Raw genomic sequence first — 27,622 nt, 5'->3', positions numbered from 1 at the left:
CCAGTGCCCACGTATACACGGTATACACAGACCACTCAGGACCCAGGTCCTTTGGCCCTTCTGCTGTGCACAGAATGCAAAAGAACCAGACACAGCAGGGGGGCTCTACAAACGACACGTCCCGTGCCTTCCAGAGCCAACTCCAGGCTAGAAATATTCAAGTCTCTCCCCCTGTCCTCACTGCCCCCATCCCTCACTCCAGCATGGCAAGGCCCATAAGCTTGGACTCTCGCAATCAGTGCACACGATGGGCAGTGGAGGCAGAGGGCTCCTGAGCCCAGATCTTTGCTGGTCCACACCCCACTAAAGAAGTTGCTGGAGCCCCCAGAATGTTCCTCTTCTTCCATTAGACATGAGATGCCACCTTAACATTTATTCTGTAACTAGAAACCTGTGCCTTGAGGCTTATTTCAGCTCAGCCTTGGAGAGCACGGTTGGATTAGAGAAATAGTCAAAGACAGGACAAACCTCTCAAGTTGTCTTGGTCATACTTCTTTTAAAAAGAAAAAAAAAGGAGAAAGAAAAACATCATGACAGAAAAAAAGCATGGAGACCCAGCTTGTGTCAGGAACAAGATTGGTTGTCCCTCCTTGAAATGATTTGTAAACCGCTCACTAGGGGGCCAAGCACCCCACCAATGGCAGCTCCCTTCCCACCCACCCCATTCCCCTGCCCATTCTACACAGCCCCCGTGCCACCCGCTCCTCGTCGAGGATGGGTGCACCGAGCACAGGGTGCAGTGTTGTCGTCAGCTCGCGGGGTCTGCCTCTGGCGGGGCACCCTGGGCTCCCTTCAGCCCTGCAGCCCCACGAGTATGCACTCCTGCACGGAGGAGAGGGCCTCCTCACTCTGTTTCCCCAGGGAGACTGCCTCTAAGATCTGCCTGCGTGCTGCTGCTCTGCGCAAGGGCTCAGCCCAGGGCGAGACCGGGATGAGGACACCATCCCAGAGGATGCCTGGCTGGCTGGCTGGTTTGTGGATTCTGACTATTAGAGGAAACCAAGTAAAAGACGCTTGCTCTAATGTCACCTCACTGAAGTCCTGGACTCATTACCTACACTCAGAAGCGGAGTCTTCTTTAGCATACTGGGGGCTGCTAAACCCTGAAGAAATACCCCAGTTGGCCAAAGAATCTTTAACCCCAAAACATCTTCCACTTGGAGCTATAGGAAATGTCCTGGTTTCTACTTCCCTAACATGTTTCCAAGATAGACAGGTCTCCAACAGTTCCTGTGGTGGTTATCAGGGGCCACAGGGTCAGGTAATTGGTCCTTGGTGTCTCCTGAAACCTGTTCCCAGAGCACCTGAAGAAAGAGAGTCTGTCTTTGTATTTGGAGCCACAGTGAGTGGCTTTACTGCGGAGAGCAGAGAGCCAAGCACTCGAGCTCATCTTTGTGTCTGGACAGCTCAATCTACAGAAGATGACAGCCAGGTGATCTGAAAGCACCAGGATACCACTGCCCCGGGGAAGGGACAATGGGGGGTCCCTAGGGAGCAAGCCTGAGGTAGCAAATAGTGAACCCCGTTTTCCAACTGCAGAAACCACAGCCTAAGATGCAGCATGACATGCCCAATGGCAGAATGGATGGGGCTGTTTGAATGGAGGCCAACCTGCAGGCATGTGGATTTTCAGCACCTAGCACTCCTGGGCATATTCCACACCTTCTTTGTTGGCATGGGACTGTGACCACTTTGAAGATTCTCTAAAGCAATGCAGAGCCTAAGGCATCAGCCTGATTTTTACTTGCCTCTCTGGAGGAAGAGGCTATCAGAACTGGGGCCTCGGCCTTCCCATCCTAGAGCGACATTTCCCTAAAGCTCAGACCTATCCCCAGTGACAACAGAGCCCTCGATCTCCCCCCAGACTCCCTGCTTCAGCCACAGAGTCCACCTCCCCTTGTAAGCTTCAGCATTTTTTTAATAGTCGGATCCCTCTTGAAGAAGACAACAGGCTCCCTATTGAATTCCTATCTCTACCTGCAAAGCCTCAGAGGACACCTGTGTGAAAGCCCTCCCACTGGTCTGGCGTCCTGGATGGCACAGGGAGAAGTGTCTCTTAAATGGGGGAGACCAAGAGGGAAAGGAAGATGAGGAACCTCAGGACTCCCCCTGTACATCCAGCTCTTCCCAAAAGGAGTGGCCCAGGCCGCTGGCACACCTCACCCCATCTCCCCTCAGCTCCTGCTCACCCCTGTTTGTGTTGTTCAGTCCATGCCAGTCAGAAAGGAAAGTGGGGCTAAAAGCACCTTGTTCAGAGACATCTCAGAGCACCTGGGGCCACCTGGGTGCCACGCTGCTGGGCCATGGCTCTTCTAGCAGCCTGTGGCCTCCCTGATGGGGGCCCAGGTCCCTGAAGTTCTGTGTCAGAGCGCCCATCCTCCAGGTCCCGCAGAAACTGGACCCCAGCACCTTCTTGTCTAGCTCCTGCACCTCTCGGCCTCTCCCCAAGGCCGAGCCCCAGGGGAGCCACTGTGAGGTAGACTGTGCATTAGTTACTTAGCTCCCCGCCCAGGCCAGGGAGAAGGAAGGAACCGCTCGCTCCCACCCATGATCCTTGTCCCTGGGTGTGGTGACATCGTGGCATGGGCCCTTAGCCACTGCCCTCTGTCCAGGGCTCCAGCTGGCCAGAATACTGGCAGCACCAATGGGTTGGACAGTGAGGAGGAAAAGGAGATGGTTGCGTTCAGCATGGCCTCAAGATGCAGAAGTCCAGTTCTTGGGGCTTCCTACGCAGGTTGCACTGGTCCCGGGCCAGCAGCCGCCCTCCGTGGCCCAAACACTTGAGTGGACGCCTCTTAAATCCCCTGCCACAGCTCTTGGAACAGGGCGACCAGGCACCAACGTCCCAGGTTGGGCAGGGGTCCCCACAGGCTCGCGTCTCCACTGGTCGGTGGGTTGTGCTGCAAGCAGACGCTGAGCGCTGCCCCAGGGAGCCACGACAGACCACTGCCCGCTTCTGCAGGCCACTGCCACAGCTCATGGAGCACGGCCCCCAGCTGCCCGCCACCCAGCGCACAGGGGGCCTGTCGTCTGGCTGCTCCACTTGATTGGAGAGGCTGAGGACACTGTTGTGGAGCACGGAGGGGCCCCGAGGGTCCTTGGGGTGGGAGGACTTGTCCTCCCGAGGCTCTTTGGGCAGATAGAAGGAATAGCGGACCCGCGGCGGCGTCATCTTCCCCACGGAGAGGACCTCCACGGTCAGGGGCTCCATGATGGGCCGAGAGGCCTGCAGGCTCTCCACCGCCATCCCCGTGCCGCTGTAGCGCAGCACGCTGCCCCTCACCACCAGGTCCCGCTCCATGGGTGACACCACGAAGTGCCCGTTGAGCAGGTACTTGCCTTGGCTGTTCTTCAGGGCCAGGTAGTTGTCATCTCCAATCAGCCCCTTGTAGCCACGCTGGCGGATGTCAATGCTCGAGGCGCCAGCGGGGATGGCCACCACGAAGTTGTAGCCATGCCTGCGGCGAGAAGGGGACTGTGCATTAGACAGGTGCTGGGACATAAAGACCTCGGCCTCTCTAGAGTCGTAATTGATTCCCCTTTCTCAGGGCAGGGGAAGGTCACGAAGATGGCGAGAACAAAGGCTCCCCAGGCTGCTTCAACCACAGTGTAGAGGGGCATGGAGGCACGCAGGCTGGAAGAGGCAACGGAGACTGTCTGCAGCTCATCTAAACCTGAAGAGGCTGGCTGTACCGTCTCATGATCCTGTTTTCTTCAACACGATTCTATTTTGGCGAATTCTAGCATGTGAGTAAAAGCAGAAGTGTTGGCGTCAGAGGGGCCCCTACCACACACTGAGCTGTGGCCTTAGGTAAGCGACTTAGCCTCTCAGTTTCCTCACCTGTAGAGACCATAATCACACCTGCCTCACTGCACTGCACTGAGGGTTAAAGAAGCTGCAGCACAAAAAGCATGAAGCATAGCACCTGGCACAGAGTAAGCGCTCGGCGGATATCTGCGAGGGAGAAGGAGGGGGGCTGGAGGGAGGAAATGAGTCTGCAGTCCCTGAGTTCAAGGCTGAGGCCTCAATGCAGAGGTACACACTGGCCCTGCAGTCGGGGACTCAGATCAAGCCTTGGCTGGGACACCAACTCCCTGGTGGCTTTAAGAAAGTCAGTTTCTCTGGGTTCCAGTGTCCTCATCTATATGATGAGTAGGTTAAACTAGATGATTTCAAAGGTTTCTTCTAGTTCCAACAGTCTATGAAAGGAAAACCTGTCATTTAACCAGTGACACCGGTCTGCAGGTGTTATCTACCTTTAATTCCTCACTTGTCCAACCCCCCCCCCACCCGCAGATCCCTGTGAAGGACAGCCTAGGACACCATCTGTCTGCACTGTCCAAGTTATCAAAGAAGTTGCCCACCTAGAGGCTCAGCAGAGGGCCCCGTGTCACGGGGTGGCTGAGGCTCCTGGGATCCCAAGTTTTCAGAGCAAACATACCTGCCCCTCAAATGAGACCCCAGGGGCCCTGCCTGTCCCAGCTGCTCCCAGAACATGGGTCAGGACTTTCAAAGGAGCACATTCTTTTGGAAGATTGAAGGGAATGCGCTGGAACTCAGGAAGCCCACGCCAGGAAGCCCCAGGCTCTGGGGTTGGGAACGGAAGAGGCCTGGACACATTTCTCCAGCTGGTCCCAGCACAGGTCTCCCAGGAAGAGGGAATTCCTCAGTCCCAGCCTCTCACACCGCCTCTCTCTACAGGTCAGTGCCATGCTCACCTTAATCTGGTCCCAAGGCTCAGGGACAGGGGGAATCTGTCACATTTTGCTTTCAGCATAGTTACATTTTGTTATTGTGTCATGAACATTTAGTAAGTATTATTATGCACCAAAACTCTGCTCAGTATCTTACTTGGATTCCCTTCTTTAAGTCTCAAGACAGCACTACATCAACTATATTAGTGATATGCGCACTTTGTAAGTGAAGAACTCTATTATTCTAGAGACTGTGTCACTTGCTCAAAGTCCTCCAGAATATTGGGAACTGAAACTTGAACCCAGGTCAGTCTTACCCTAGGGCTCAAGACAGACCCTAACAACTCTCTGCCATCTCTCTGAATAGCATCTCCTAGTAGGTGGTATCTTCCTCGAGCATTCATCTTTGTTTGCTGAATGAATGAATGAATGAATGAATGAATGAATGAATGAATGAATGAATGTCATACTCATAGAAGAATGTGAGCAAACTCAAGCTTCTAATGCCTGGGCACAATGCCTCTCCCTTCTCTTCTCCCATGCAACCTGGCTAAATCCTCCAGGGCCCAGAACTCACATGGGCTTGGTGAAGAGTCCTGTCACCTTCTTACAGCTCTTATTGTCTCCCCCACACACTCCACACTTGTCAAACTTCCTCTTGGAGCCCAGGTTCCCATCACAGCCAGCCTTGATGCACTTGCCCTGGACGCAGACTGAGGTTGAGTCAGGGGTACACAGCGTACCATCCACCACCTGCAGCATCCCCAGAATGGGGAGAAAAGGAGAGAGGAGCAGTTCAACTGGATGTTCCCCTGGAGACTTTGAACCTTGTCTGACCTCCTGCCCCAGGCTGGCTCACCTTAGGTGCCAGCACGTAGAAGTAGCCGGTGCCGTTGGCTCGGCAGATGAGCTTGCATTTGTCCTGGGGAGACACACCGGAGTACTTGGGCACCCACACCACAGTAAGGGTGAGCCGGTTGGTGCTGTGGTTGTAGCCATTGAAGGCTTCACACTGTTCCTCCCGGAAGCTCTTGCCAGAGGCTGGGAAGGGAGAAAGCACGTGCAGAAAGTTAAAGGGAAGGGCCAAGGTGGGGGCAAAGTAGAGAGCCTGCCCAAGTTTTTCAGCCTCCCACAGTTTTAAGCAGCTCTTCCCCACCCTCAGCTGCGTGACTTCAGCACTGAAGCCACCCATCTCAAAGGACTAATGCAGGCTGAGACCTCAGGATGCAGGGTGCAGATGACAAGGCCTCTCCCAGGCACTATGTCCCCTTCTCCAGGACTCTGGTGTTGCAGCCAGCTGCAGCAAGTGTCCTAATCCTCTATGCTACAGAACCCTCCAGGAGCTACTGAAACTGTTCTCAGAATGTTATGAAACGTATCCAAAAAATTACATAGATTACAAATAATACCACTTATATCAATATATAATTGCCAATATATTTTGAAACATATTTGCACTGTATATGCTTCCTTGTTAACACATCAAATAACAAGACTCAACAAGGAGTCTAAAACACATTAAATAACAAGATTCAATAAGGAGTCTATAACCACTATAATTTTGAAGTAGTAACAAGCACAAGTGACATTTTGAGAAATCTGTGACAGCTTAAATGTAATGTGAAATATCCATGATTTCTCTTGGTGACAAAGTCACAGGTACTGCTACTACCAAATTTTAGATAGAAAGGTTAGTAAAAATACTAAATTTCTAATAGAAGAAAACTCTAAATTTTAAATAAAAAAGGTTAGTAACAATAGAGATGTAACGTTTTCCCCTCTCAAGGTCATGGGCCCTGGATAATGAATCCATCAAGATGGGCTTGTGAGGACTTAACTAAGGGGACTTCTGGTGTCCGTTCCCTGGGGCCATACAGCCTCCCAGTCGGAGCATCCAGATGAAAGCCCCCTTGCCAAGGGAGTAGACAGAGAAGTTATCCCAAAAGGAATGTGCACCTGTGCATTCCCAGGCTCTGTTCTAAGGCACAGAATATTGATTTCAGTAAACTTGTGGCCATGAATTACCCAGAGTGGGGCCTGTGACCTCCGGCCGAGCCTTCCCCAGACCCAGGCCACAGCTGCCCTCCCTCCTCACCTGAGCTGGGGCAGGGCTCCAGGTTGCAAGATCGGTATTTCACCCTCACTCCCTCGCAGTACTTGCCCCCATTGGCAGGAGTGGGGTTGCTGCACTGCCTCCTGGCCAGCTGCACTCCCCCGCCGCAGGTGCGAGAGCAGGGGCCGTAGGGCTCCCATTTGGCCCATGAGCCATCCACCTGCGGGGAAGAGTCTGTTACACTCCTGCATGGGTCAGGGTGCCACACTCACACCCTGAGCCTGCAGAAGAGTGACACTTATATGGCCTCCACGGTCCCATCCCACCAAAATGAAACCCACTTGTACCGCCAGGGGAAAATGACAAGCAAATGATCAGTGTGCACAAGGCCCACACGACACTTCAACCTATTAATTAGCAAATGCCAACTGCTCCCAGGTATACACAAGACTGCTCAGATGAGAGGCATCTTGGGCGGTGAAGTCACGCAAGCCAAATTCTATACTCTCTGCCCTCACCACATGGGTGGTCTTGAGCAAGTAGGGAAACTTCCTAAATTCCAGGTCCTTCACCTGCAAAAGCGGGACCCACAATACTCAGGTGTGTGGTCAGATAGATTTAAATGACGCAACACATATGAAGATTCCTAGCACTGTGCTTGCCACTGTACAGGAGTTCAAAGTTTCTCCAGATCTATTGTTAGTGTATTTACAAGTCTCTAAATCTAAGGCATGGCCAGCCCCCTGCCGTGCCAATAAACCATAGCTATCTGAATATTTTTTACCTATAAATGTTAAATAATTCAGACTTTTCACAGAAACAAGCTGCTCTTAACCTCAGTTGGGGGTTGAATTTGAAAACATTTCACTACACACAGTTCTAATGTTTGTGCTAAGAGGAGATAAACATAACAGACTGTTAAGCAATCTTAAAACTCTCTTTGGCTTTGGGGTGAATTATGCAGTGTTGTCTTATTTTTTAAGAGGGTGGAGAGGGGATAGAAAATTTATAGTCTTCATTATGTTTCTCTTATGATGACAGTAAAGTGAGTTTTTATCCCCTGAGCACACATCAGTTGGGCAATAAAGGAATCAGCCCTGTTAGACAAGCTTGGGATTAAAAACGCAGTCACAGGTCATCCAAAACCACTAATCCACATGGAGCTCATCAGGAGCTGGCTGCACACAACACAAATGCTTTAATTTATGTATATATGCAGCATATTTATTCTATCTGTCTTTCTGTCAGAGTTCTGGTTTCAGTGTGTCAATATGACAGTTCCATCCTATTAAAAAAAACACTTGCCTTTCCCCATGCTTTCTCCTCATTCCATCCTTCTGCTGCTAAGAGAGTCCACATCTGCTCCTTCCGCCCCCTCCCCACTCCGCGCCTGGCATGGTGGGTTTTGTCCCACCAGGGGGACTGCTCTCAGCCAGCAAGGTAGACAAGGAAAAATAAGACTGGCCTGGCCTGTGATGGAGCAGTGGATAAGACATCACCCTGGAATGCTGAGGTCATCAGTTCAAAACCCTGGGCTTGCCCGGTCAAGGCATATACAAGAAGCAACTACTAAACTACTATGAGTTGATGCTTCATGCTTATCCCCACCCCCACATCTCTTGCTCTCTCTAAAATCAATAAATAAAGTATTTCTTAAAAGTGTGTGTGTGTGTGTGTGTGTATATATATATATATATATGATTTTTTAAAAAGCGTGTGCCCATAGTCATAGTCATACGGGGTTAAAAGCAGGTAGGGAAAAGAGGTGTGGGAAGGGCCTCAGGGAGCTGAGGTGCTCTGTATTATAAGGGGTCACAGAGTCCTCCCTCTGGATGTGGCACCTGTGCAAAGGCCTAAAGGAAGTACAGGAGCGAGTTGCGTGGATGGTAGGGAAGGAGCGTTCCACACAGAGGGAACAAGTGCAAAGGCCCGGAGGAGGGAGGTGCCGCAGAGGTCCAGGTCACAAGGGCAAGAGATGCAGGAGACACAGGAGGAAGGAGGACTCTCTCCTTCTAAGAGAGGAGAAAAGGCCCAGAAGTGGCGTGACCGAACTTGCATTTTAAAGGACCCTCAGGCTGCTATGATGGAAACAGTCCGAACAGTCCGTGAGAAGTAAGCTCAGAGCAAGCAGAGCAGTCAGGAATCAACCCACAACAACTCAAAGAAGATGCTCGGGCCAGGGTACAGCTGATGGGGGGGGGGGGTAGAAATGCTTAGGTGCAGGGTCTGTTTGAGAATAGCATCCACAGGAATGGCTGAGGCACTGGACATGAAGTGAGAGGAAAACGGTGTGGGCAGAAGCAACTGGAGGACAAAGCCACCAAAGCAGGTTCCTGCGGGATCAGCAGCTCGGCTCCCAGGGGCTGGGCTCACATTTGTCAGTTACCCACACGGAAACACCAGAATCGGTGGTGAGAGTAAACTGACGAACAGAACAGAAACAGAGGCATGGACACATGGAACAGACGGACAGCTGTCAGAGGGCAAGGGTGAGGGGACTGGATAAAAGAAGGTGAGGGATTAGCAAAGATAAAAATTTATATATATACATATATATACACATATATACATATACTAGAAAGCCCGGCGGTCATATGAAATGACCGCTGTTCTAGATATTATAAATTGTAATTAAAATGATTTGTGCAAAGGTGTCTGCTAATTCAAACTGAATTACCCAGGGTAGGCGGCGAGGACGCCCCTTTGCTTAGTGCCCCACGGGGTTTCCCCCTTCTACTTGCTTAATTGCTTAAAGTAGAGTGCAATGAAGGAAACCACTGGGCCTGACCTGTGGTGGCGCAGTGGATAAAGCATCGACCTGGAAATGCTGAGGTCGCTGGTTCGAAACCCTGGGCTTGCCTGGTCAAGGCACATATGGGAGTTGATGCTTCCAGCTCCTCCCCCCTTCTCTCTCTCTGTCTCTCTCTCCTCTGTCTCTCTCCTCTCTAAAAATGAATAAATAAAATAAAAAAAATTTAAAAAAAAAAAAAAAAGTTTAAAAAAAAAAAAAAAAAAAAAAAAAAAAAAAAAAAAAAAAAGGAAACCACTGGTGGTACATTTCTTAAGAGCCACCGCTAGCTCAATAAATAAAGGTGATTTAAATAATAAAATGTTAATTCACATGTCAAAGATCTCTTTGTACACAACATTTCTTATGTAGATCTTTCCATCATTTTTAAGCTCACCTTGCAGAGGACCATCAATTATTTTTAATTTTACGTCTGTTCTTTCACGAACTCTTGAACAGGCAACATAAAGTTGACCGTGTCCAAATGCAGGCTCAGGTAAAAAAATGCCAACACACTTAAGCGTTTGGCCCTGAGACTTATTGATGGTCATAGCAAAGGCAAGTTTTACAGGAAATTGTCTACGTCTCAATTGAAACGGCAACCCTGTTTGAGATGGAGCCAAATCAATTCTTTTTTTTTTTTTTTTTTTTTTTTTTTTTGTATTTCTCTGAAGCTGGAAACGGGGAGAGACAGTCAGACAGACTCCCACATGCGCCCGACCGGGATCCACCCGGCACGCCCACCAGGGGGCGATGCTCTGCCCCTCCGGGGCGTCGCTCTGTCGCGACCAAAGCCACTCTAGTGCCTGGGGCAGAGGCCAAGGAGCCATCCCCAGCGCCCGGGCCATCTTTGCTCCAATGGAGCCTCGCTGCGGGAGGGGAAAAGAGAGACAGAGAGGAAGGAGAGAGGGAGGGGTGGAGAAGCAGATGGGCGCTTCTCCTGTGTGCCCTGGCTGGGAATCGAACCCGGGACTCCTGCACGCCAGGCCAACGATCTACTACTGAGCCAAACGGCCAGGGCCCAAATCAATTCTTAGAATGACATGTATTTCACCTTTAGAGGAGCCAGTCAAAGACTTAGCTATTATGACATTATTTTTCAATTGAAGAACCTCTAGTCTTGTACCATTGCAAAGACCCCTTCTGGTGTTAAGATTTCTTAACAGCATAATAATTGCTCCAATCTTTAACCTCAATTTGTGAGGTGGCATGCCAGAAGACGGAACTATTTGAATGCCGTGGCAACTTCACCCCATTGGCTAGTACAGTTACGCAAGCAACCAATAAGCTATCGGCGACAGACACTTAAGCCACATAAAATAAAGATATGTGTGTGTATAAATATACATGTATATATATGTCAAATATATACACATATATATACATATATATATATGACACACAGACACAGACAACAAATATATACTATATATATATATACACACATATATGTATATGATACACAGACACAGACAACAGTGTGGCAATAGCCAGAGGGAAAAGGGGTGGGGGCTAGGTGGAGGAGGGCAAAATGGGAGGGGCGTAATGGGGACGGAAAGAGACCTTGCTTTGGGCAGAGGGTGCACGATGCTGTGTGCAGATGGTGTTGTATTGAGTTGTACCTTTGAAACCTGTATAGTTTTGCCAACCAATGTCACCCCAATAAATACAATTAAAAAAAGATTCAGTGGGGCATTCAGGTCTATAGTTCGGGAGAGAGGTCTGTACTGAAGATACAAATTAAAAACATAAGTAGTGTTTAAAGCCAGTGGTCTAGAGGAATCACCTAAGACATTAGCATGGATAGAGAAGAGAAGGAGGGCTTGGGCCTGAGCTTGGCCACATTGGGAAAAGAGGAGTGTGAGGAAGAATCAGTAAAGATGGAGAAGGGATCGCCTGTAAGGGACAGGGGACCAAGTCTTGCCAGGGGAGGGAGAGTCAAGGCACAATCGCTGCTCACAGGTCAGGCCACACAAGGAGTGGCCGCTCACTGACTCTGGTGATGTGCAGGCCACGTCATGGTCTTAACAAGTTATTCTGGAGGGACGGTGGGAGAGAAAGCCTGACTGGAAGGAATCCAGAGAAAAATGTCAAGACAGGAATTGGATGGAGCAAGTTTCTACAACTCTTTCAAGGAACTTCGTTCACTGTAAAGAGAGTCAGTTCAGCCGCGATATATGCAGAGAGAGTAGGATCATGAGAAGTTTTGTGTAAGATGGGAAAAATTACATTAAGTTTGAACCCTGATAGGAGTGATTCAGCTCAAGAGCGGGAAATCTGATATTTCAAGAGAAAGGAGAATTGGTAGAGTGCTTCCCATGAAGAGACGAGAGGGGACAGTATTCCAGCAAAGCGTACAGTCTGGCCTCAGACCAGAGCATGGGCAAGCCACCCGTTGTCAAAGAGAAAAGGCAGGGTGCATGGGCACACAAGCAGGTCAGGTCAGGTGGTGGATGTAGTGGTAGAAGTTGGTGGAAGTTCTCTTCTGATTATTGTAGTGCTTCTTTTTCTTTTCTTTTTTGTTTGTTTGTTTGTTTTATGTTTTTCTTTGTTAGTGAATTAAGAAGAAAGGTTTCTGGCAAAAGTGAAAATGAAGAAGAAACAGTTAGTAATAGGAGGAGATAGGTGATGGTGTGAAATCATAGCTTGAAGGTTGGGAGAGCGAGTGGACTAGAGAAATAATAGTTGATATGACTCCTGGGCAGCATTATGGGCTCACCTAGATGTCCAGGTTATGAATTTTAACTGAGACCAGTGAGCATCGCTCGTCCTTCTCCAGCCACAGCCATCTGCTCTGGCACAATCGAGTAGGTGAAAGTTGGATTCCACCACGGTGGTATCTTATCCAAGTGAGGAGGGGTATGGTGGTCACAGTGTATGTGAAGGACTTTAACAATGAGGCATGGAAGCTCGGCTCAATCAAGAGGTTGGTGAGGGCATGAGAAGAGTGAGAAACAATGGCAAGATGGTCGGATCAATAGCTGACAGTCCAGATGAGTCTGAAAAACTGTTGGAGTCCAAACTCTAGCGGGATTGAGCTGGGAAAATGGGGCCTTGGTGGTCAGAGTGGTATTCTTGCAACTGAAATCTCAGGGGGGCTACAGTGATTGCCAAGAGAAGCTTTGTGTTTGACCTTGATGAACGATAGTGTCCTATACACAAGGCTAGGTTTCAGTTGAAACAGAGTGGTGAAGAGACTGTTATCATAAAAGAGGTTAAGGATGTAGTGGATTTTGCTGCTGATGGACTGAGAATTTCAGAAAGCATATTGTGCTTCTTAGATCACATTTCCTATATCTAATATCCTCTTGTCCAATCTCCTTGTCATTCCTGACTTATCTCTCGAGAGCAGGAACTGTCCATAACCGGCCTGCTCTCAGGACCTTCCAGTCTAAATGCATCAACCTGGTGATCCAGGTAACTGAAGTCCAGCCCAAACCACTTTCGTGAAACTGATTTGATAGAGCTCTCTTCCACCCACCCCTCCAGCTTGTCCCACCACCTGACTTTGCTATGTCTCTGTACGATCTCTCCCTACTCATCCCTCAAGGCTGTCATCAAATCCAATGCCCTAATCAAAGGATTTCCAGACCCCTCAAATGACCGTTAATCTCTCCTTCCCTGTTCTCCCATAAAACATTCTCACACTTCTGCCTCAACACACACATTCTTCGCTGCTTCGTTTCCAGCTTCCCCACGAGCCTGTGAGTCCTCTGAGATGTGGCCCATTTTTATTTATTTTTTTCTAACCACCGCTGTATCTTACACAGTTCCCTGAAAACAGTGGGTCATTGCCTAACAAGTGGCTAATGTTTAATTAAATATATAGTCCCAGAACACAGCAATGATTTTACATAATTCTGTACCGCACCCATCTCAGGGCAATTGCTAAAATTCTTGGTAAATGCTTTCTGATTATAAAGCTTCTGTGTACACAGAACCCCAAGCCAGCTCTCCTGCAGCTGGGCCAGGGTGGGGAAGGGCTGACCCTCATCAGGATCTAAGGAGAGGAGAGATTTCTTATTTCTGCCTGGAAAAGTACAAATCCCTTTACTATCCCAACCCAAGACCTGAAGAAAATTTTTATTATACCGAGCACATTTGGGGTTTTGAATTTGTTCTGGCTTGATTGCTATTCCTTCTTATCAGGAGAAATAAATTTGTTCACTCATGATTCAGCTTCAAAAAGCAATAATCCCAACAGAAACTGACACTTGGTTCAAGACATGGCAAATTACTGAGCTGTGCCCAGGAATCTACTTCTTTTTAGTTCTGAGCCTTGTTCAGCTCTGGTCTAAAGCTCCCTGAAAAATGGAACATACTCAGAAAGAGCTGATGAGGGAAGAAAGGAAGAAGCCAAAGAGTGAGCAGCTCCAAATATCAGTGTTCAGCTTTGGGTCCAGAGCTCCGTCTCAGGCAGGGCGAGGCACAGAGCTCAGTGCTGGGATCCCTTGCTCCAGTTAAAGGGCTTCCTCACCTGCCTAAGGCCTCACCAAGTTTTCTAAGCTATCATATCTTTTCTCTCCAGTCTTAGAGTCAAGAAGGTAATAGAACCACAGACAGGGAATTCGAGGCACAGCACAGCAATGCGATAGTGATGATCACATAGCCAGTCTGGGATGAGACTAGTTCCCAGTGGAGGCCCCCAGAGTCCACCCCTTCCAGCACACGCACCCTGTACTTATTGAGGTTGTGTCTCTCCACACAGGTCCCCTTGAGGCAGAACTTGCCCTCGCCGCAGCTGGTGCCATCTGCCCAGGGGAAGTGGCGGGTCTGGCACACCATCTGTCCCTTTGCCTTGCCAGTGCACCACAGTTTGGTGCAGTACTGCATGTAGGGACAAGGCTTAGAGCCCACACCAAAGGCCAGCTCACATTGCTGGCTCAGGGAGTAGCTGGCACCTGGCAGGTCTTCAGGCAGGGCGATGGGCTTGCTGGGTTGGTCCAGGAGGCAATCACCTGCAGAGAGCCAAAGGCATTCATTAGGGAAGAGTTGGGGAAGGTGAGGCTTGGCTAGTCCAGTATCTGAATAGAGAGACTAAAGCAAGGGGCAATGAAATGGACCTACTTCAGAGCCCATTGGAGGTCATGCACACCTCAGGTGACAGAGGGCAGGTCCAGACGTTGAACACTGCCAACAGTGACAGCCTTGCTGTGTCGCCCAGCTTACCGTGCCCACTGTCCAGGAAGTCAGTGACGATGGCAGCACTGCAAGATGACCAGGGATTGGCACGGTCGATCTGGATGAGCGTTGGGGACATCATGTGGTTGGCTTGCAGTTTTCCGAACACCTCCTCACACACTTTCACATTGTCATGAGGCATGTTGAACACATGGCCTATGGGGTAAGACAAGAGGGCCCAGTGGGCAGTGCACTTTAGAAGGCATGGGGGTAGGGGTGAGGAGGGTCAGCTGGGGAAGCTAGAGAGCCCATGTCTGTGGTTTTCAGGCCAGTCATTTCCACATATTGCTATATCACTTTGCAGGTGTCCCCAAGATTATGGTGTAGGGTTCTCTGTCCCATCCAGCAGGCTGTGGGCTCAGGGAGAACAGCAGTGTATTTAATATATTTTTTCCTTAGTGCCTAATTGATGAGGCACTCTGACTTATGACGTTCTCAGACAGAATCACTGGCCAACTAAGCTGGGGCAATCAGAGGAAATCAAACAAAGCCGTTGCCACCAAGAACTCTAACCCTGGGACAGGATCTACGGCTTCAGGACATGAGAAGCACAGACACACCATGTTCTCCCCTGCAACCCAAGCACCCAAAGGACCCTGGAAGGACCCCAGAGGGGGGGCTCTCCTACCCCATCCAAGAGCCCGGCCAGCCTTACCCAGCTCGTGGGCAGTGGTGAAGGCAGATGGGAGCCCATCATCCTCGATCACAGAACAACTTCTCTTGGGGTCGCACATGGTGCCCACGTCAGCCATGCCCAGCGTATCACAGGTGGTAGCTCCACACAAGTCCTGCCAGGACAAGAGGAAGCAGAAGCCAGCCAGAAGTTAGAGATAGAAAGGACCTGAAGGGAAGGAAGGGCATTCCAAGCCTAACCAGGGGCAACACCTCTGCTGCCAGGAACTTTCTCTGGGAGCAGTGAGCTAGCCATGGACTTGACCCGGGCTGAGGGAGGAGGCCTCAGGAAGACAGCTCTGTGGCTCACAAATCCTATCCAGGGAGGTCCTGGGGGAGGAAATTGGGAGGTACAAAATTAAACTACAAGGGCCATTGCTTTATATAGAGTTGGCCTTCCAGACCAGAGAATGGTGACTCCCACAGCGGGGTGAGTCCCTGGCTGTGCCTGAGGCAGGTGGGGGGCGGAAGGCAGTTCTCCATTCAGGCAGCTCTGTGCAGCCACGGTCATGGCTGAGTGACTGCTTTTGGACAACCATGAATTAAGCTCAGATTCTCAGCCAAAGAGTCACCAGCCAAGATCCCACCCATGCCTGAGCTCTGCTTCCTTGGGTTGGAAGGAGGCAGAGTGAGGTGGACAAGCCCCTACCCAGATGCAGCTCAATTGCTACAGATCTCAAAGGGACCATGGGCTCAATGGCTGCTAAAAAAAAAAACCAAACAAACAAAAAAACAAATTAAATGAATTGTGACCTAAACAGGAAGGTCTCATTTTTTGTACTGAAACATATTTTTTTTTTCTGAAATGTAACTTGCAGCAAGAGGGAGAACTTCTAACCTGACAGGAAGCACTTCCGGGGGATATGGAAGGACACAATGGGGTGGATGTCTCAAAAAATTTATTGGGCATTATGGGCCAGCAATGCATCTAGATACCATAAAAGCCAAGGAGTTGGAAATAAAGTCAGACATTGGTGCATGCTCTGATCCTCGTAAGAAGATGCTGTGAAAGGTGGGGCTGGTCTTCTCTCTATATCTTTGCCTTTATTGTGAAGGGCATTTTACAGTTGACAGGAAACTATTACAGGTCTCACCTCATTTAATCTCCACAACAGTCTTTGGAGGCAGATATATCATGATACCTGTGTGTCAAAGGTGGAAACCGAGACTCATGATCACAGTTCATCATGGTGACAATTGATTAAGTGCTGACACTGTGCTTGCACCTAACACACATGACCCTATTGAATCCTCACAGCGTCACACTGTAATAACGACTGTTGTTATCACCTTCCACAGACAAGGAAGCTGAAGCTGAGAGAGGTTCGAGGCCCAGGCAGCGATGTGCCCTCGACATCGGTGTAATCTGAATAGTCAGCACTCCTTCCAAAATGTTACAGCTGACTGCACAGCAACTCCTGAGCTAATGCTCCTGATAAAGCTGCATACATCTTCCTTGGGGAGCCGAGGTGTTTACATAAACCCACAAACACAAAGCTATTCTCAATTTCATCCTCCGTAGGGCCATGTGCAGTCATGAGTGTGCCCGCGTGTACAAGCGTGTGTGTGCAGATGCAAGCTGACACGGGGAAAGGTGGGCACAAGAGGGAAAGCGGTCACTGCACAGGAAATCAGCACAGTGTAATCCGAAGCACTCAAAAGCTTACCACCTGGGCAGTCACACTTGGCTTCCATGGTCAGGTGACAGTCACACCTCCTAATGAGTTCAGTGTCCCTGGACAGAGAACCTCCAGGGTGATCAGCCTGAACCCATAGTCAGCGACGGGCAGGACAGGCTACAGCCTTGATCAGCCACCCTGCGCTGGCACGTGGCCCTTCCTCCACTTACGGGAGCACCATGGGGTGAACCTCAAATTCCCTTCTCTTCCAACTACCCCTCCCTCTCCAAAAGCTCGCTGTCCCCCAAAGGTCTCCCTCCCCAGAGTTCTGAAACCTAGAAGACAATTGCTGCCAAAACTTGGGAAGAGGAGTCCACCTGACAAGCAGGTTAGGGAACCTGATGGCCGAGGAGGAGAACTGAGTCACGAGGACCAGCTTGTGGATGCAGCTGAGGGCCCAGGGTGAGGAAGGAAGGGACGAAAGTTTGTGCAGGAGCATCATGAAGCAGGGCAGGTAAGCGGCCCATATGTTCCTGGATGCTAGAGGACAGGAACCCCACTGAGGGGGCAGCCTCTGAAAACTCTGGCCTGACGGTCAGAGCCTGTAGACAAGCATGTTACACTGCCTGGGGGCACCATGTACACTCACTGTTGGCCTTATGTGAGAGAGGGGGCCCGGGAATAAGAAGCCAGGCTCTGGTCCTGGTCCCATCACTAAGTAGATGTGTGATGCTGGGCAAGTCACTGCTCTCCAAGGGCCTCAGTTTCCAACTCTGGGGAAGGGCCTGTTCTCACCTACAGGCAAGACCAGTGATGCCTTAAGCCCCTGCTCCTGCCCTACTCCCTGGACGCTCAGCCCCTTCTGGCCTTCTGGGTGATATGCCTTCAGAATGGAAAACCCCAAGGATGACCCTGCCCACGGACCCACATGTATAGAATAAAACTAGCTCACAGAAAGGGAGGGTTCACCCCTATGCAAGTTCAGGGTCCCGTGTTCTCTGTTCATCGTAACTGACAGGAGCCCGTGGCGAGCTCAGACCGAGGTCTAGAACTCAGCTGCCCGCAGCCCCCACTGCGGCTGGGAGGTCCTTAAAGCCAAAGCCTCCTTCCTCTCAGGGAGGGTGGACTCTGGAGCAAAGACAGGCAGCTGCAGGCTGTTCCTGGCCAGGAGCAACCTGTTCTTTCCATTAAGAAGTCCCAGCTTCCCTGGATCAAACAAGAGGAACAAGGAAAGAGCCGGCAAATTTCCTGAGGGTCTGGGTATAGCTGAGACCAACTGTCCTTCACTGTGGAAAGATGCAGCTGTTTGGGGTCAGAGGCGCTGCCTGTTGCTCTCCCCCCAGTCAACTGGCTGGGCCACCATGCTGTGAAGGCTGGCAGGCAGCGTGCAGGGCCCAGGGGAGCCTCATTTGTGGCACTAAACATCTCCACCCTCTGGAATGAACTCAGATGCACTCGAACTGCTTTACCCTCTGCAGCCTGGGCTCTTGTCTCCATAAATGGAAGCTGTCCGGGCTCTTTTTCCGCCTGGAGAATGTTTACGCTTCCCAGCTCTGTCTCTACCTGCCTCACTCTTCCTGAGAGTTTGTCGTTTCTCCTTGCAGCTGCAGCTGCTTCTCCAGATGACCCCAGAATCACCTTGGCCAAGAACCTAATCCTCCGGGATTATTCTTGTCTAACTATCCCTTTTCATAAAATAATTTAAGATGGGAGCCACGATTTGAAAATAAATAAATAAGAATAACAATTTGCAGTGGACGGGCTATGTTATCAAGGTTCTCCCTACAAGGCCTCCACAACTCCCACCAGCTCTCCTCTCTCCAGACCTCTTTCCCACCTCCTCTCTCTCCCCTGCCACGTGCTGCGATGCCCAGTATTTGCCAGCACTAAGGAGATACCCACAAAAAATCAATCGCATTAAATTCTTTTAATGTGGCAGAAGATATATGTGTTCTCAGTCAACTTCCGGCTCACAGTGAACTCCCAGCAGGGGAGCCAGTGGCCATGTTCATGACCACATCACAGCATCCAAGATTATACTCACGGAACTTTACAGCCATCCTGTCCTTCTGCAGAAGAGGAAACAGAGGCTCAGTGAACTCGGATTACTCACCCAAGGCCACACAACACTAAGTTAAGAATGGCGTCCTGAGTCCATGCTTTTGACACCAAGGCCAGCGGAGGTCCTTGTCTGAATAGCACCACACCAGTCAGGATGTCAGAACTACTGGCGAGAACCGCCTGTGCTCCTGTTATTACTGCCTCTTTCACTTGTTTCCCATCCGAATCTCCATCATGCATTACTGCATTTTCTCATCTAACCCAAAATCCATTTGTTTATAATCCCCAAGAATGGGAGGACCTTCCTTTGTTTAAAAAAAAAAAAAAAAAACACCTAGCAATTTGGTGCTGGGGCAACATGACTAAGGATGCCTAGAGAAGGAGAAAATAGCATGCCCTATAACTGCTGTAAGCAGATTCGGTTTCCCTGGAATATAAACACCTCGAGATGTACAAATGGCAAATGGTATTATAATAAGAGACTGAGATCATCAAAACACCAAGAGTTAGCTCGGTGAGAAAGAGGGGAACCCAAAGCTGCGGGAAGACCAGACTTAGTATAATGATAGTAGCTGGCATTTCTGGATTTGCTACTATGCGCCAGATACTGTTTGAAGAGTTTTACCTGTAATCGCTCATTGAACCCTCACAACGGTTTTAGAAGACAGATGCCATTATGAGGTCCCATTCTACAGATGAGACCCAGAGAAGGTAAGTAACTAGGCCAGGGTCAAACAGTGAGCCCAGGGTCAGGCAAGGAGGGATGGGCAGAGGGAGGGTTGAAATCCAGGCAGCACAGCCTCAAACTTGAGCAATTCCCATGAATCCGTTCTGTTTCCGGTACACATGCGCCCCAAGAATGAATATGCTAGGGAATCTCAAGAGGGCAAGATTGTGCATCCCACACACAGCCCCCAGAGCACAGGCTGACCTCTGAGTGGGGAGGGGGTGGAGAGGGCAACAGCAGGATTGAGTGCTGAGAGTGTTCCCAGCTGTGTCTCCCAGGATGAGCAAGCCCCTGGCTCCATGCCCCACACCTGCATTGACACACTGACCCCATTCCTGCTGTGTCCCCTGCCTGCTGGCTCCTCACTCCAGCTCCTCCTTTCTCCAGGGAAGAATAGAGGGCAAAGAGCCAAGATGAACTGCCAGAGAAGCCTAAAACTCCCTCTCCTGACCCCACCGCCTGACAGCCTAAAACAACATTGCATTGATGATCCCTGGGAAAGGAGGTGAACGTCCTCAGCGCCCACAGCTACATGCAGTCCTCTCACTATGTCAACACCTTCCTTCCAGGAACACGTACTAAGACCAAGGCGGCATGCAGAGGCCCATCAAAGGGCTGCAAAGATGTAAAGAGGTCCTGCTTTAAAGGAGTTTACAGATCAGTGGGACGGCAGGCAAAAGCTGGAGTCCACTGTTTCCACTCACAAACAGGAACGTCATCAGACAAATATTAAGTAAACTTGCAAGGGAAATGGGACAGAACACTTTAAATCAGGCCTATCCCAAATATAAATCCTGGAAAAGGACCTATAGGAATCATTCAACCACAACAAACATATACATTCCCCCTATTCCCAGGCAGATATGCTCCAAGACCCCCAGTGGATATCTGAAACCGTGAATCGTTCCAAACTCTATATATACTGTGTTTTATCCCTATCCACACATACCTATGATAAAGCTTAATTTATAACAGGCACAGTACATGATTAACAATAAAATAGAACAACTATAGCAATATACTGTAATAAAAGTTATGTGAATGGATTCTCTCAAAACATCTTATTGTACTGTTCTCATCTCTTCCCCGAGAGGAAGCACTTCACAGCCTCTCCTCAGCATACTCAAATGGCAAGCATCATTACGACTGAGCTTTGGGGCCATTATTAAGTAAAATAACTGTGGCCCAAATACAAGACCTGAAAGGCCACAAAAATCGATCTGATAATCCAGAGGACTCCTAAGTGTCTAACAGCCACGCAACTTAAAACTTATAAATTATTTATTTCTGGAAGTTTCCGTCTAACATATTCGGACCATAGTTGACTGCAGGTAACCAAAACCATGGATAAAGGGGGACTCACTGTCCTGAGTGATACTACAGTAGTGATGACAACAGCTGCCATTAACTAGGCCCCTATTCTGGAACACGTGGTAGCTCATCCTTGCGACAGCCATTAAGTTGGTACCGTCATTATCTTCATTCCGTGGACGAAATCGCTGATTCATTCAATGGCTGTAGCTAAAAAGTGCAAGTGTCAGGATTCAAACTCAGCCCTGCCTGACTCCAAGCCCATGTTCCTCCCATTGTGCCAAGCAACCGAAGCCAAGGTCAAGGCGAGGAGAGGGTCAGTACTGAGAGGTTCAAAGGAAAGAGGAGGGCAAGACCCAAGGAGGTAGAAAACCTCATTTGCCTTCCTGACTAACCAGCATTTTAAAAAAACAGAAGAGATTCCAGCTCACGTTACCACTGACTGACTTACTTGGGGTAAGCAGGAAAAGAAGGGAGAGGAGGAATCACCCCACCAGTCAGAGAGCAATCCTCTTCCACACCTTCCTCTCCCTAGAAGAAGTGGTATCAAGTTTCCATGTAGTGATATTTACAAACTATTAAAAACCAAATCTACAGATGCCCCTCTTTGTTAATATCTTCCAAGGCCTGACATGGAAAAAGACAAAATTATGATTCTTTTTATTGTATTGGGAAAGATGTGTAAAATATATATTATCATTTTACTTTTAACATTTTTATTTTTTTATCTGAACACTAAATTTCACTGCCATATTGCAAGGCGTTAATTATAGAAAGAAGCGGCTTCTATCACAATGAGGTTCCAGTGTGCTGTTCCACTCTGAGCTTAGTGTAGAGATGCATAGATACCCCCACGAGACATTCAAGTACCAAACCAGAAGGTAAGCTCCGAGCCTGGGAGAGATGGAAAGGTGAGTGTGAACAGCAAACAAAAGAGAAGAATGACAACAAGCCTGCCTCACTCATCCTGAAAGAGGAGAGGGGAGCACAGAGGGAGACAGGAGGGACTGGAAGAAAGCAGCACTGAGCGCCCCAGAAAAAAGTAAAGTCACTGAAGGATTAAGCAGGCAGAAAACTCACAAATGACAAATCCTAAATAATCAAAGCTAGTTCAAAGGAGGTAATGTCACAAATAGCAAAATAGACAGTCAAAGGGAGGAGAGGTCTCCTACACGGGAGACAACAGATTCCATCAGCACCAGCCCCCAACCCCAGTGTCTTTCTTGAGGGCTGTCTCTCTGAGGGCTTCCCAGGCTCTAGTTTAAGAAGAATGACCCCCCACTTGACTCCCAACAGAGGAGGGTCCACACCTCTCCTAGGACACTTACTACATCCTATTGTAATGAGCTGTTTCCTTGTTGGACTCCCTGACAGGCAGTGAGTACCAGGGGCCAAAAGCCACCTTTTACTAATAGCTGTATCTTCGTAGCCCAGGATAGTTCCTGCAAATAATAGGTGCTCAATAAGTATTAAAAACAATGTACAAATAAATGAATGAAAACCAGTCTATCACTAAGTTACCCACACAGCAGAGGCATTGGATCCAAAGACAGAAGAGAATCTCAGCAAGAAACAGCTGGCTCCTGCTTTCCAGTGCAACAAGAAGTCTCAGAACCCTTTCTCCACGTAGAAATAATGTCCACCCAGAGAGCCTGGCTCCATTTCTGCACAGTCCTGGTTCCAATCCTGTGCTGACCTCACCCTGGTGTTATGAGGCTGAAAGCCGATCACTTTATATAAAGTCAGACGTGCACTCTTTCTCCAGGAACATGAACTTTCTCTGAATCTCTAAGTAAACTTCTCAAATTGTCAAAATACTTGTCATATGATCATTTTTTTCTCCTGTGTGCACAGGACACTCCCTGGGCCTTGTCTTCCTAATGTTTTGATTTCAACACCCCACACCCCTCCTCTGCTCACCAGGAGGACACCAGCATCCCCTACTGCTTGGCCCAGACTTGCTTCATGTACAGCGATTCTGACTGTCAGTTGAAGGGGGGTAGGTGACTCCAGTGTCTGCAGGTCATGTCGCTCTTACTTTATTGCTTTCCCTTTGGGTACCCCCAGCACCTATAGCTCTAAAGGAGTCAGCCCGACCCCTTCCTAACCACTTTCTCTCTGTGGAAACCACAACTAGAGTGGGATCAGTTAAAAAGGGTCACTCATCATTTTTTCAGATTTCTCTGAGAGAATCAAGAAATGCATGATTCGAAAGGTGTCCATCATTTCTAGATCCCTTATAAACAAAAGGTGGTTTACAAAATAAGCAGACTTCTGAAAAAAAATCCGGCAAGCTTCCTACTGGGGCAATGCTCTGCCCATCCAGGCCCACTGCTCCATTGCTCAGCAACCGAGCTATTTTAGCTCCTGAGGCAAGGCCACGGAGCCATCTTCAGTACCTGGGGCCAACTTTGCTGGAACCATTCATTTGAGCCATGGCTGCAGGAGGGGGAGACAGAGAAAGAGAGAGAGAAAGGGGAAGGGTGGAGAAGCAGATGGTTGCTTTTCCAGTGTGCCCTGACCAGGAATCGAACCGAGGACTTCCACATGCCAGGCTGAGCCTCTGAGCCAACCAGCCAGGGCTCTAAAAACTTCATATCCAGATAAACTACATAGATAATGTATACACTGAAATGTATTGATTACAACAACATTACAAACTAGATTTAAGCAGAGTAGATCATACATCACACTTAAAGGATTACTACTGACCCTTACAAAGTGAAACAAAAGTCCCTCTTGTATTAGAGTGTAGTGGGAGACTCCTCCAGGTTCCCGGAGACCACATCTGCCTCAGTCTAGAAAGCACAGCTGTGCGCACATGTTCTCATCGCATACTGTACCTTCCCGGGGGAGTTCAAGAATGAGCAGTTCCTAAGACTCTGAGAATGCAGCAGGCTCTGAAGTCTGTGCTGGCAAGGAGGTGAGGGAGCGATGTTTATTCTAAAGCATAAAGCATATACGTGAAGGACAGGCCTGCCAACACAGCCTCCCCACTTTCTGGCTTTGCCCTCCAGATGCCTAAGAGAAAGACAGCATCTACAAGTCACATCTTGCCCCTCACTCTTCTGACCCAAGTGGTCATACATCTTGCACCCATTATGCATGGTCAACACAGCCCCCTGGGGATGTAGCATACCCTTCTGACAAACAGAAGCTGTCACGCTGTTTGATGGCTTCTTCTTCAAAAGGTAGATTCTTCTGATGGCATGGCCCATATGCCCAACAGGAATCCTCTTCCGAGGGCTGGTTCCAAGTCAGCCTCGCCACTAGGCAGCAGAGACTGAGGTCTGGGAGTTCAGAGCCACCGAGTGACCGCCACAGGGGCATCCCAGGTAGCAGATGAAAAACAGCTGCTTTGCCCATTAAGATATCTGGTTCTCAGCCTTTGCTTTCTTCCCCCAGCAATCTGACTGCCGAGCTGGCCTGTGTGCAGAGGTCAAAGCCACCTCCTTTGTAGCTTCCCCATGACTCAGGCAGTGCTTGCAGGGGCTGAGCAGTGGCAGCTCTATAGACCTCAACTGGAAGAATGAGCACAAGGAAACAGACTCAGGCCAAAGACCTCCCTAGAGAAACCAGGTGGTGGGAGGAGAAGGCTGGGAAAGGAGGAAGTTCAACTCCAGAAAGGGACTAGCTGTGCCAAATAGGTTAGTGGGGAAGACTCCAGCTCCAGCCCCAAGTGCACCAGTCCAGCTCGGAGGGGCCATATGGAAACGGTGGAGATTTAGAGCCCCACAAGTAACCATGGATTCTGTGCCATTCCCAGAACGCTGTAGTTAAACTAACAAAACAAGAGCATGGCACAGATTCAAGTTGCAACCCCTAAAATCAGAGGAAGCAGGTCATGTGAATGCCCCCTTTTCTCCCAGTCTCCTCCATCTAAGAAATGTCACAGTACTCAATCACTTCAACATTTACAAATCTAAATTCTTACAGATCCATAGCAAAAAGCAGAGCTGCTTTTCTGATCTGCTTTCTAACACCAACATTCAGTATCTTTCCAAACCTAATTTAGCAAGGGTCTCTAAATGCTCTTTACTGAGCTCAGGCCATGTCCACACTGCCAGGGGCAGAAGCTGGAAGGCTGCAGTAAAGGGCACTCACAGGAAGTTTCAGTGATTCAGGGTCATATACAACCTTGCCTGCTCTGTTCCATAGCATTCATTCATCAGGGCAAAGAGGTCACTCTCCACCAATAAGGACATAGGAAAATTGAAAGAGACCTTTCCAATTCAGCCCCAAGTGAACCCCCAAGCCCCAAACAGGTGCTTTAACTAGATTATCTACTCTCAATGCGCAGCAAACCCCTCAAATAGAAAACAGGCCCAGCACAGAAGGGTATGGGAGACGCAGCAGTGACAGAGGGAATGGTCCCAGTACTTGAGTCTATCCTTTCACCATAAGCCACAAAACATCCCAAATGATTCCCTCTATCCCAATGCAGGTTTTCCGGACCCTGAACAGAGAGGTTAACTGAACTTTTACCTCTGAGAAATGTAGCCAGGCGCTTAACTCGGCCGTTTGGATCGGCCAGTTCTATAAACAGAGGGAGGAAGCCTGCACCTCTGAAAGGACTGGGACGCCCCCATAGAAAGGGGCAGACTTTTCCTGCCCTCTCCAACGCCATCCTTCGAGCGCCTCCTATCTGTCTAGAAGACAAACTGCGGCTCCTGGGCGGCAACTTCCTGGGTTCCGGCCCCTTGGCGCCTGATCTAGGAGGCGCTGATTGGCCACGCCAGGCCAACACCTTCGGAAGGAGCCGACAGCCCACGTGCATCCAGAAGCACGAGCCAGACCTCTGCGTAACTTAGGAGGGGGCTCTCGCTGGAAGATTCAAAGTAGGCGTCGAAAGAGATCAACAAAATTTGAACTTGGGGGCATTGCTCAGCACAAAAGGCATTTGGAGAGCTAATGTCAGTGACCTTAAGAAAATAACGCTATCTGGGTCCAGAAAAGTGACAGATCAACTTACCTGCCTGGTGAAGAGGATGGCGGTGTCCCAATACTCAGGATGCTTGTCACTCACTTTGTTTAGCTTCTTCTGCCAGGCACAGAAGTTTCGCAGAGTCAAAGCCGCGTTGCCGGTGACCTTGGGCCCTGCGTCGCGATCTCGAAGAAGCAGCACCTTGACCACGACAATGCTAATAGGATTAAGAATGCTGGGATGGCGGTAGAGTCGCGCCGCGGTGGCCAGTAGCGTCAGCAGATAATGCTCCAAGTCCACGCCATGGAACTTGACCATTGATTCGTCCGCTACCACCAATGTCTCCACGTACCGCGGGATAGACACGAAGCGTTTGGCGCGCCCAGACCTGCGCCTGCTGCGACTCTCCCCTAAGCCGGTCCGCCGAGGCTTGTAAGGGTCCAGAGCTCGCAGGATGGCAGGGTTCCAGCCTGAAGCAACCCCGCAGCGAGAGGTGGGGTCTCCGGGAGGCCCTCCGGGAGCGCCCCGCCGCTGAAGGAGGTGTGCGCCCTGGCTGTTGCGCTGCGCCGCCGGCGCGCTGGCGTTGGGCAGCGGGCTAATGACATACTCGGCGCCTCGGTAACCGAAGGCTCCGCGTAGCCCCCCGCACAGGCTCACAGCAGCGAACGAATCGGGCTCGGCGTTCACGTCCCCAGAGTAAAAACAACGTCGCAGGTCTGGGGAGCTCCCGGTAAAGCCCTGGAGGGGGACACCCAGATGCTCAGTGGCGAAGGCGGGCGCCAGGAATTGAGCATCCGGTGTCAGGTGTAGGTAAAAGTCCTCCTGAAACGCTGTGATCTGAAAAATTAGCCCCTGATCCCCAGAGTCCTCGGAACCCCGCCGGTAGTACTGGCGGCCGTTGATATCTGGGTCCAGTCGGATGGGCACCACCACCTCCCGCTCTGGCTCTGAGCCGCCAGCGGGTCCCCCGGCGAGAGCCAGGGTTAAGATACCAAGCAGAAGCATGGCGCCGGACAGCGCACAACCGCGCTATGGGAGCAGCCGCCGGCACCGTCTCTGTGCAGCCCGCGCGCTCGCGGTAACCACCAAAGCTCCGGGCAGCCGGCAGCTCCCAGAAAGGAGAGCAGAGGGAGGGCGACTCCTCCCAGAGCAGCGAGAGTGCGCCCGCAGCCCGCGCCTCCTACCTGTGCCTTCCCAAGCAAAGCGCGCCACCGGGACTTAGTGCAATCGCTGTCAAGTGCAAGGACGAAGATTTGCAGCCGAGAACTAGAGGGTGGTGCCGGGCCGCTTCTCCGAACTGCAGCCACTCGTAGCGCCTCAAACTGGGCGCTGGGTGAGCCTATTAAAGGCCCCCCTCTCTTTGGACTGCCCAGTCAGCGCCCCACCCTCTCTCGCCTCCCAGCCTCCCAAAGCTTGCAGCCCGGAGCCCCCATGGGCCACCGAAGAACTCAGTCCCGCCTCCAGAGCCGAGAGCCACTGGCGGGGAGGGAGTGGCGTTGAGCAGAGGCAGGAGGCGTGGGCTGGCCAGAGAAACCGGCGCTGGAATCTCGGTTCGCGTTTTTTGCCCTCAAGTTATGCCCTAGTGCCCGAC

The 27,622-nt window shown here is 50.0% G+C and overlaps 1 protein-coding gene across 1 annotated transcript; it reads right to left on the bottom strand.

Annotated features, from left to right (window-relative positions):
- Positions 1–677: 677 nt before the first annotated feature.
- ADAMTS15 (ADAM metallopeptidase with thrombospondin type 1 motif 15) lies at positions 678–27,421 on the bottom strand. The gene is made up of 8 exons (XM_066259752.1): positions 26,080–27,421; positions 15,373–15,505; positions 14,706–14,873; positions 14,211–14,494; positions 6,791–6,968; positions 5,555–5,736; positions 5,273–5,448; positions 678–3,458 (listed from the first exon to the last, which is right to left on the bottom strand). The coding sequence occupies exons 1-8, from the start codon at positions 27,034–27,036 to the stop codon at positions 2,684–2,686; spliced, it is 2,853 nt and encodes a 950-aa protein (XP_066115849.1). The 5' UTR covers positions 27,037–27,421; the 3' UTR covers positions 678–2,683.
- Between the last annotated feature and the right edge of the window lie 201 nt (positions 27,422–27,622).

This window comes from Saccopteryx bilineata, chromosome 2, assembly GCF_036850765.1.
Source record: "Saccopteryx bilineata isolate mSacBil1 chromosome 2, mSacBil1_pri_phased_curated, whole genome shotgun sequence".
In the NCBI taxonomy this organism is placed as follows: Eukaryota; Metazoa; Chordata; class Mammalia; order Chiroptera; family Emballonuridae; genus Saccopteryx; species Saccopteryx bilineata.
The sequence above is the reverse complement of the archived record's forward strand: the minus strand, read 5'-3'. Positions and strand labels throughout refer to the sequence as shown.

What these genes read in the sequence shown, in the direction of transcription:
- ADAMTS15 (XM_066259752.1), bottom strand. Translation starts at nt 27,036, where the DNA reads ATGCTTCTGCTTGGTATCTTAACCCTGGCTCTCGCCGGGGGACCCGCT. An exon ending in CTTCCTGGACAGTGGGCACG is followed by an intron (nt 14,495 to 14,705) that starts GTAAGCTGGGCG and finishes GGCTCTCTGCAG; the next exon opens with GTGATTGCCTCCTGGACCAA. An exon ending in TCTACGTGCTGGCACCTAAG is followed by an intron (nt 5,449 to 5,554) that starts GTGAGCCAGCCT and finishes GGGATGCTGCAG; the next exon opens with GTGGTGGATGGTACGCTGTG.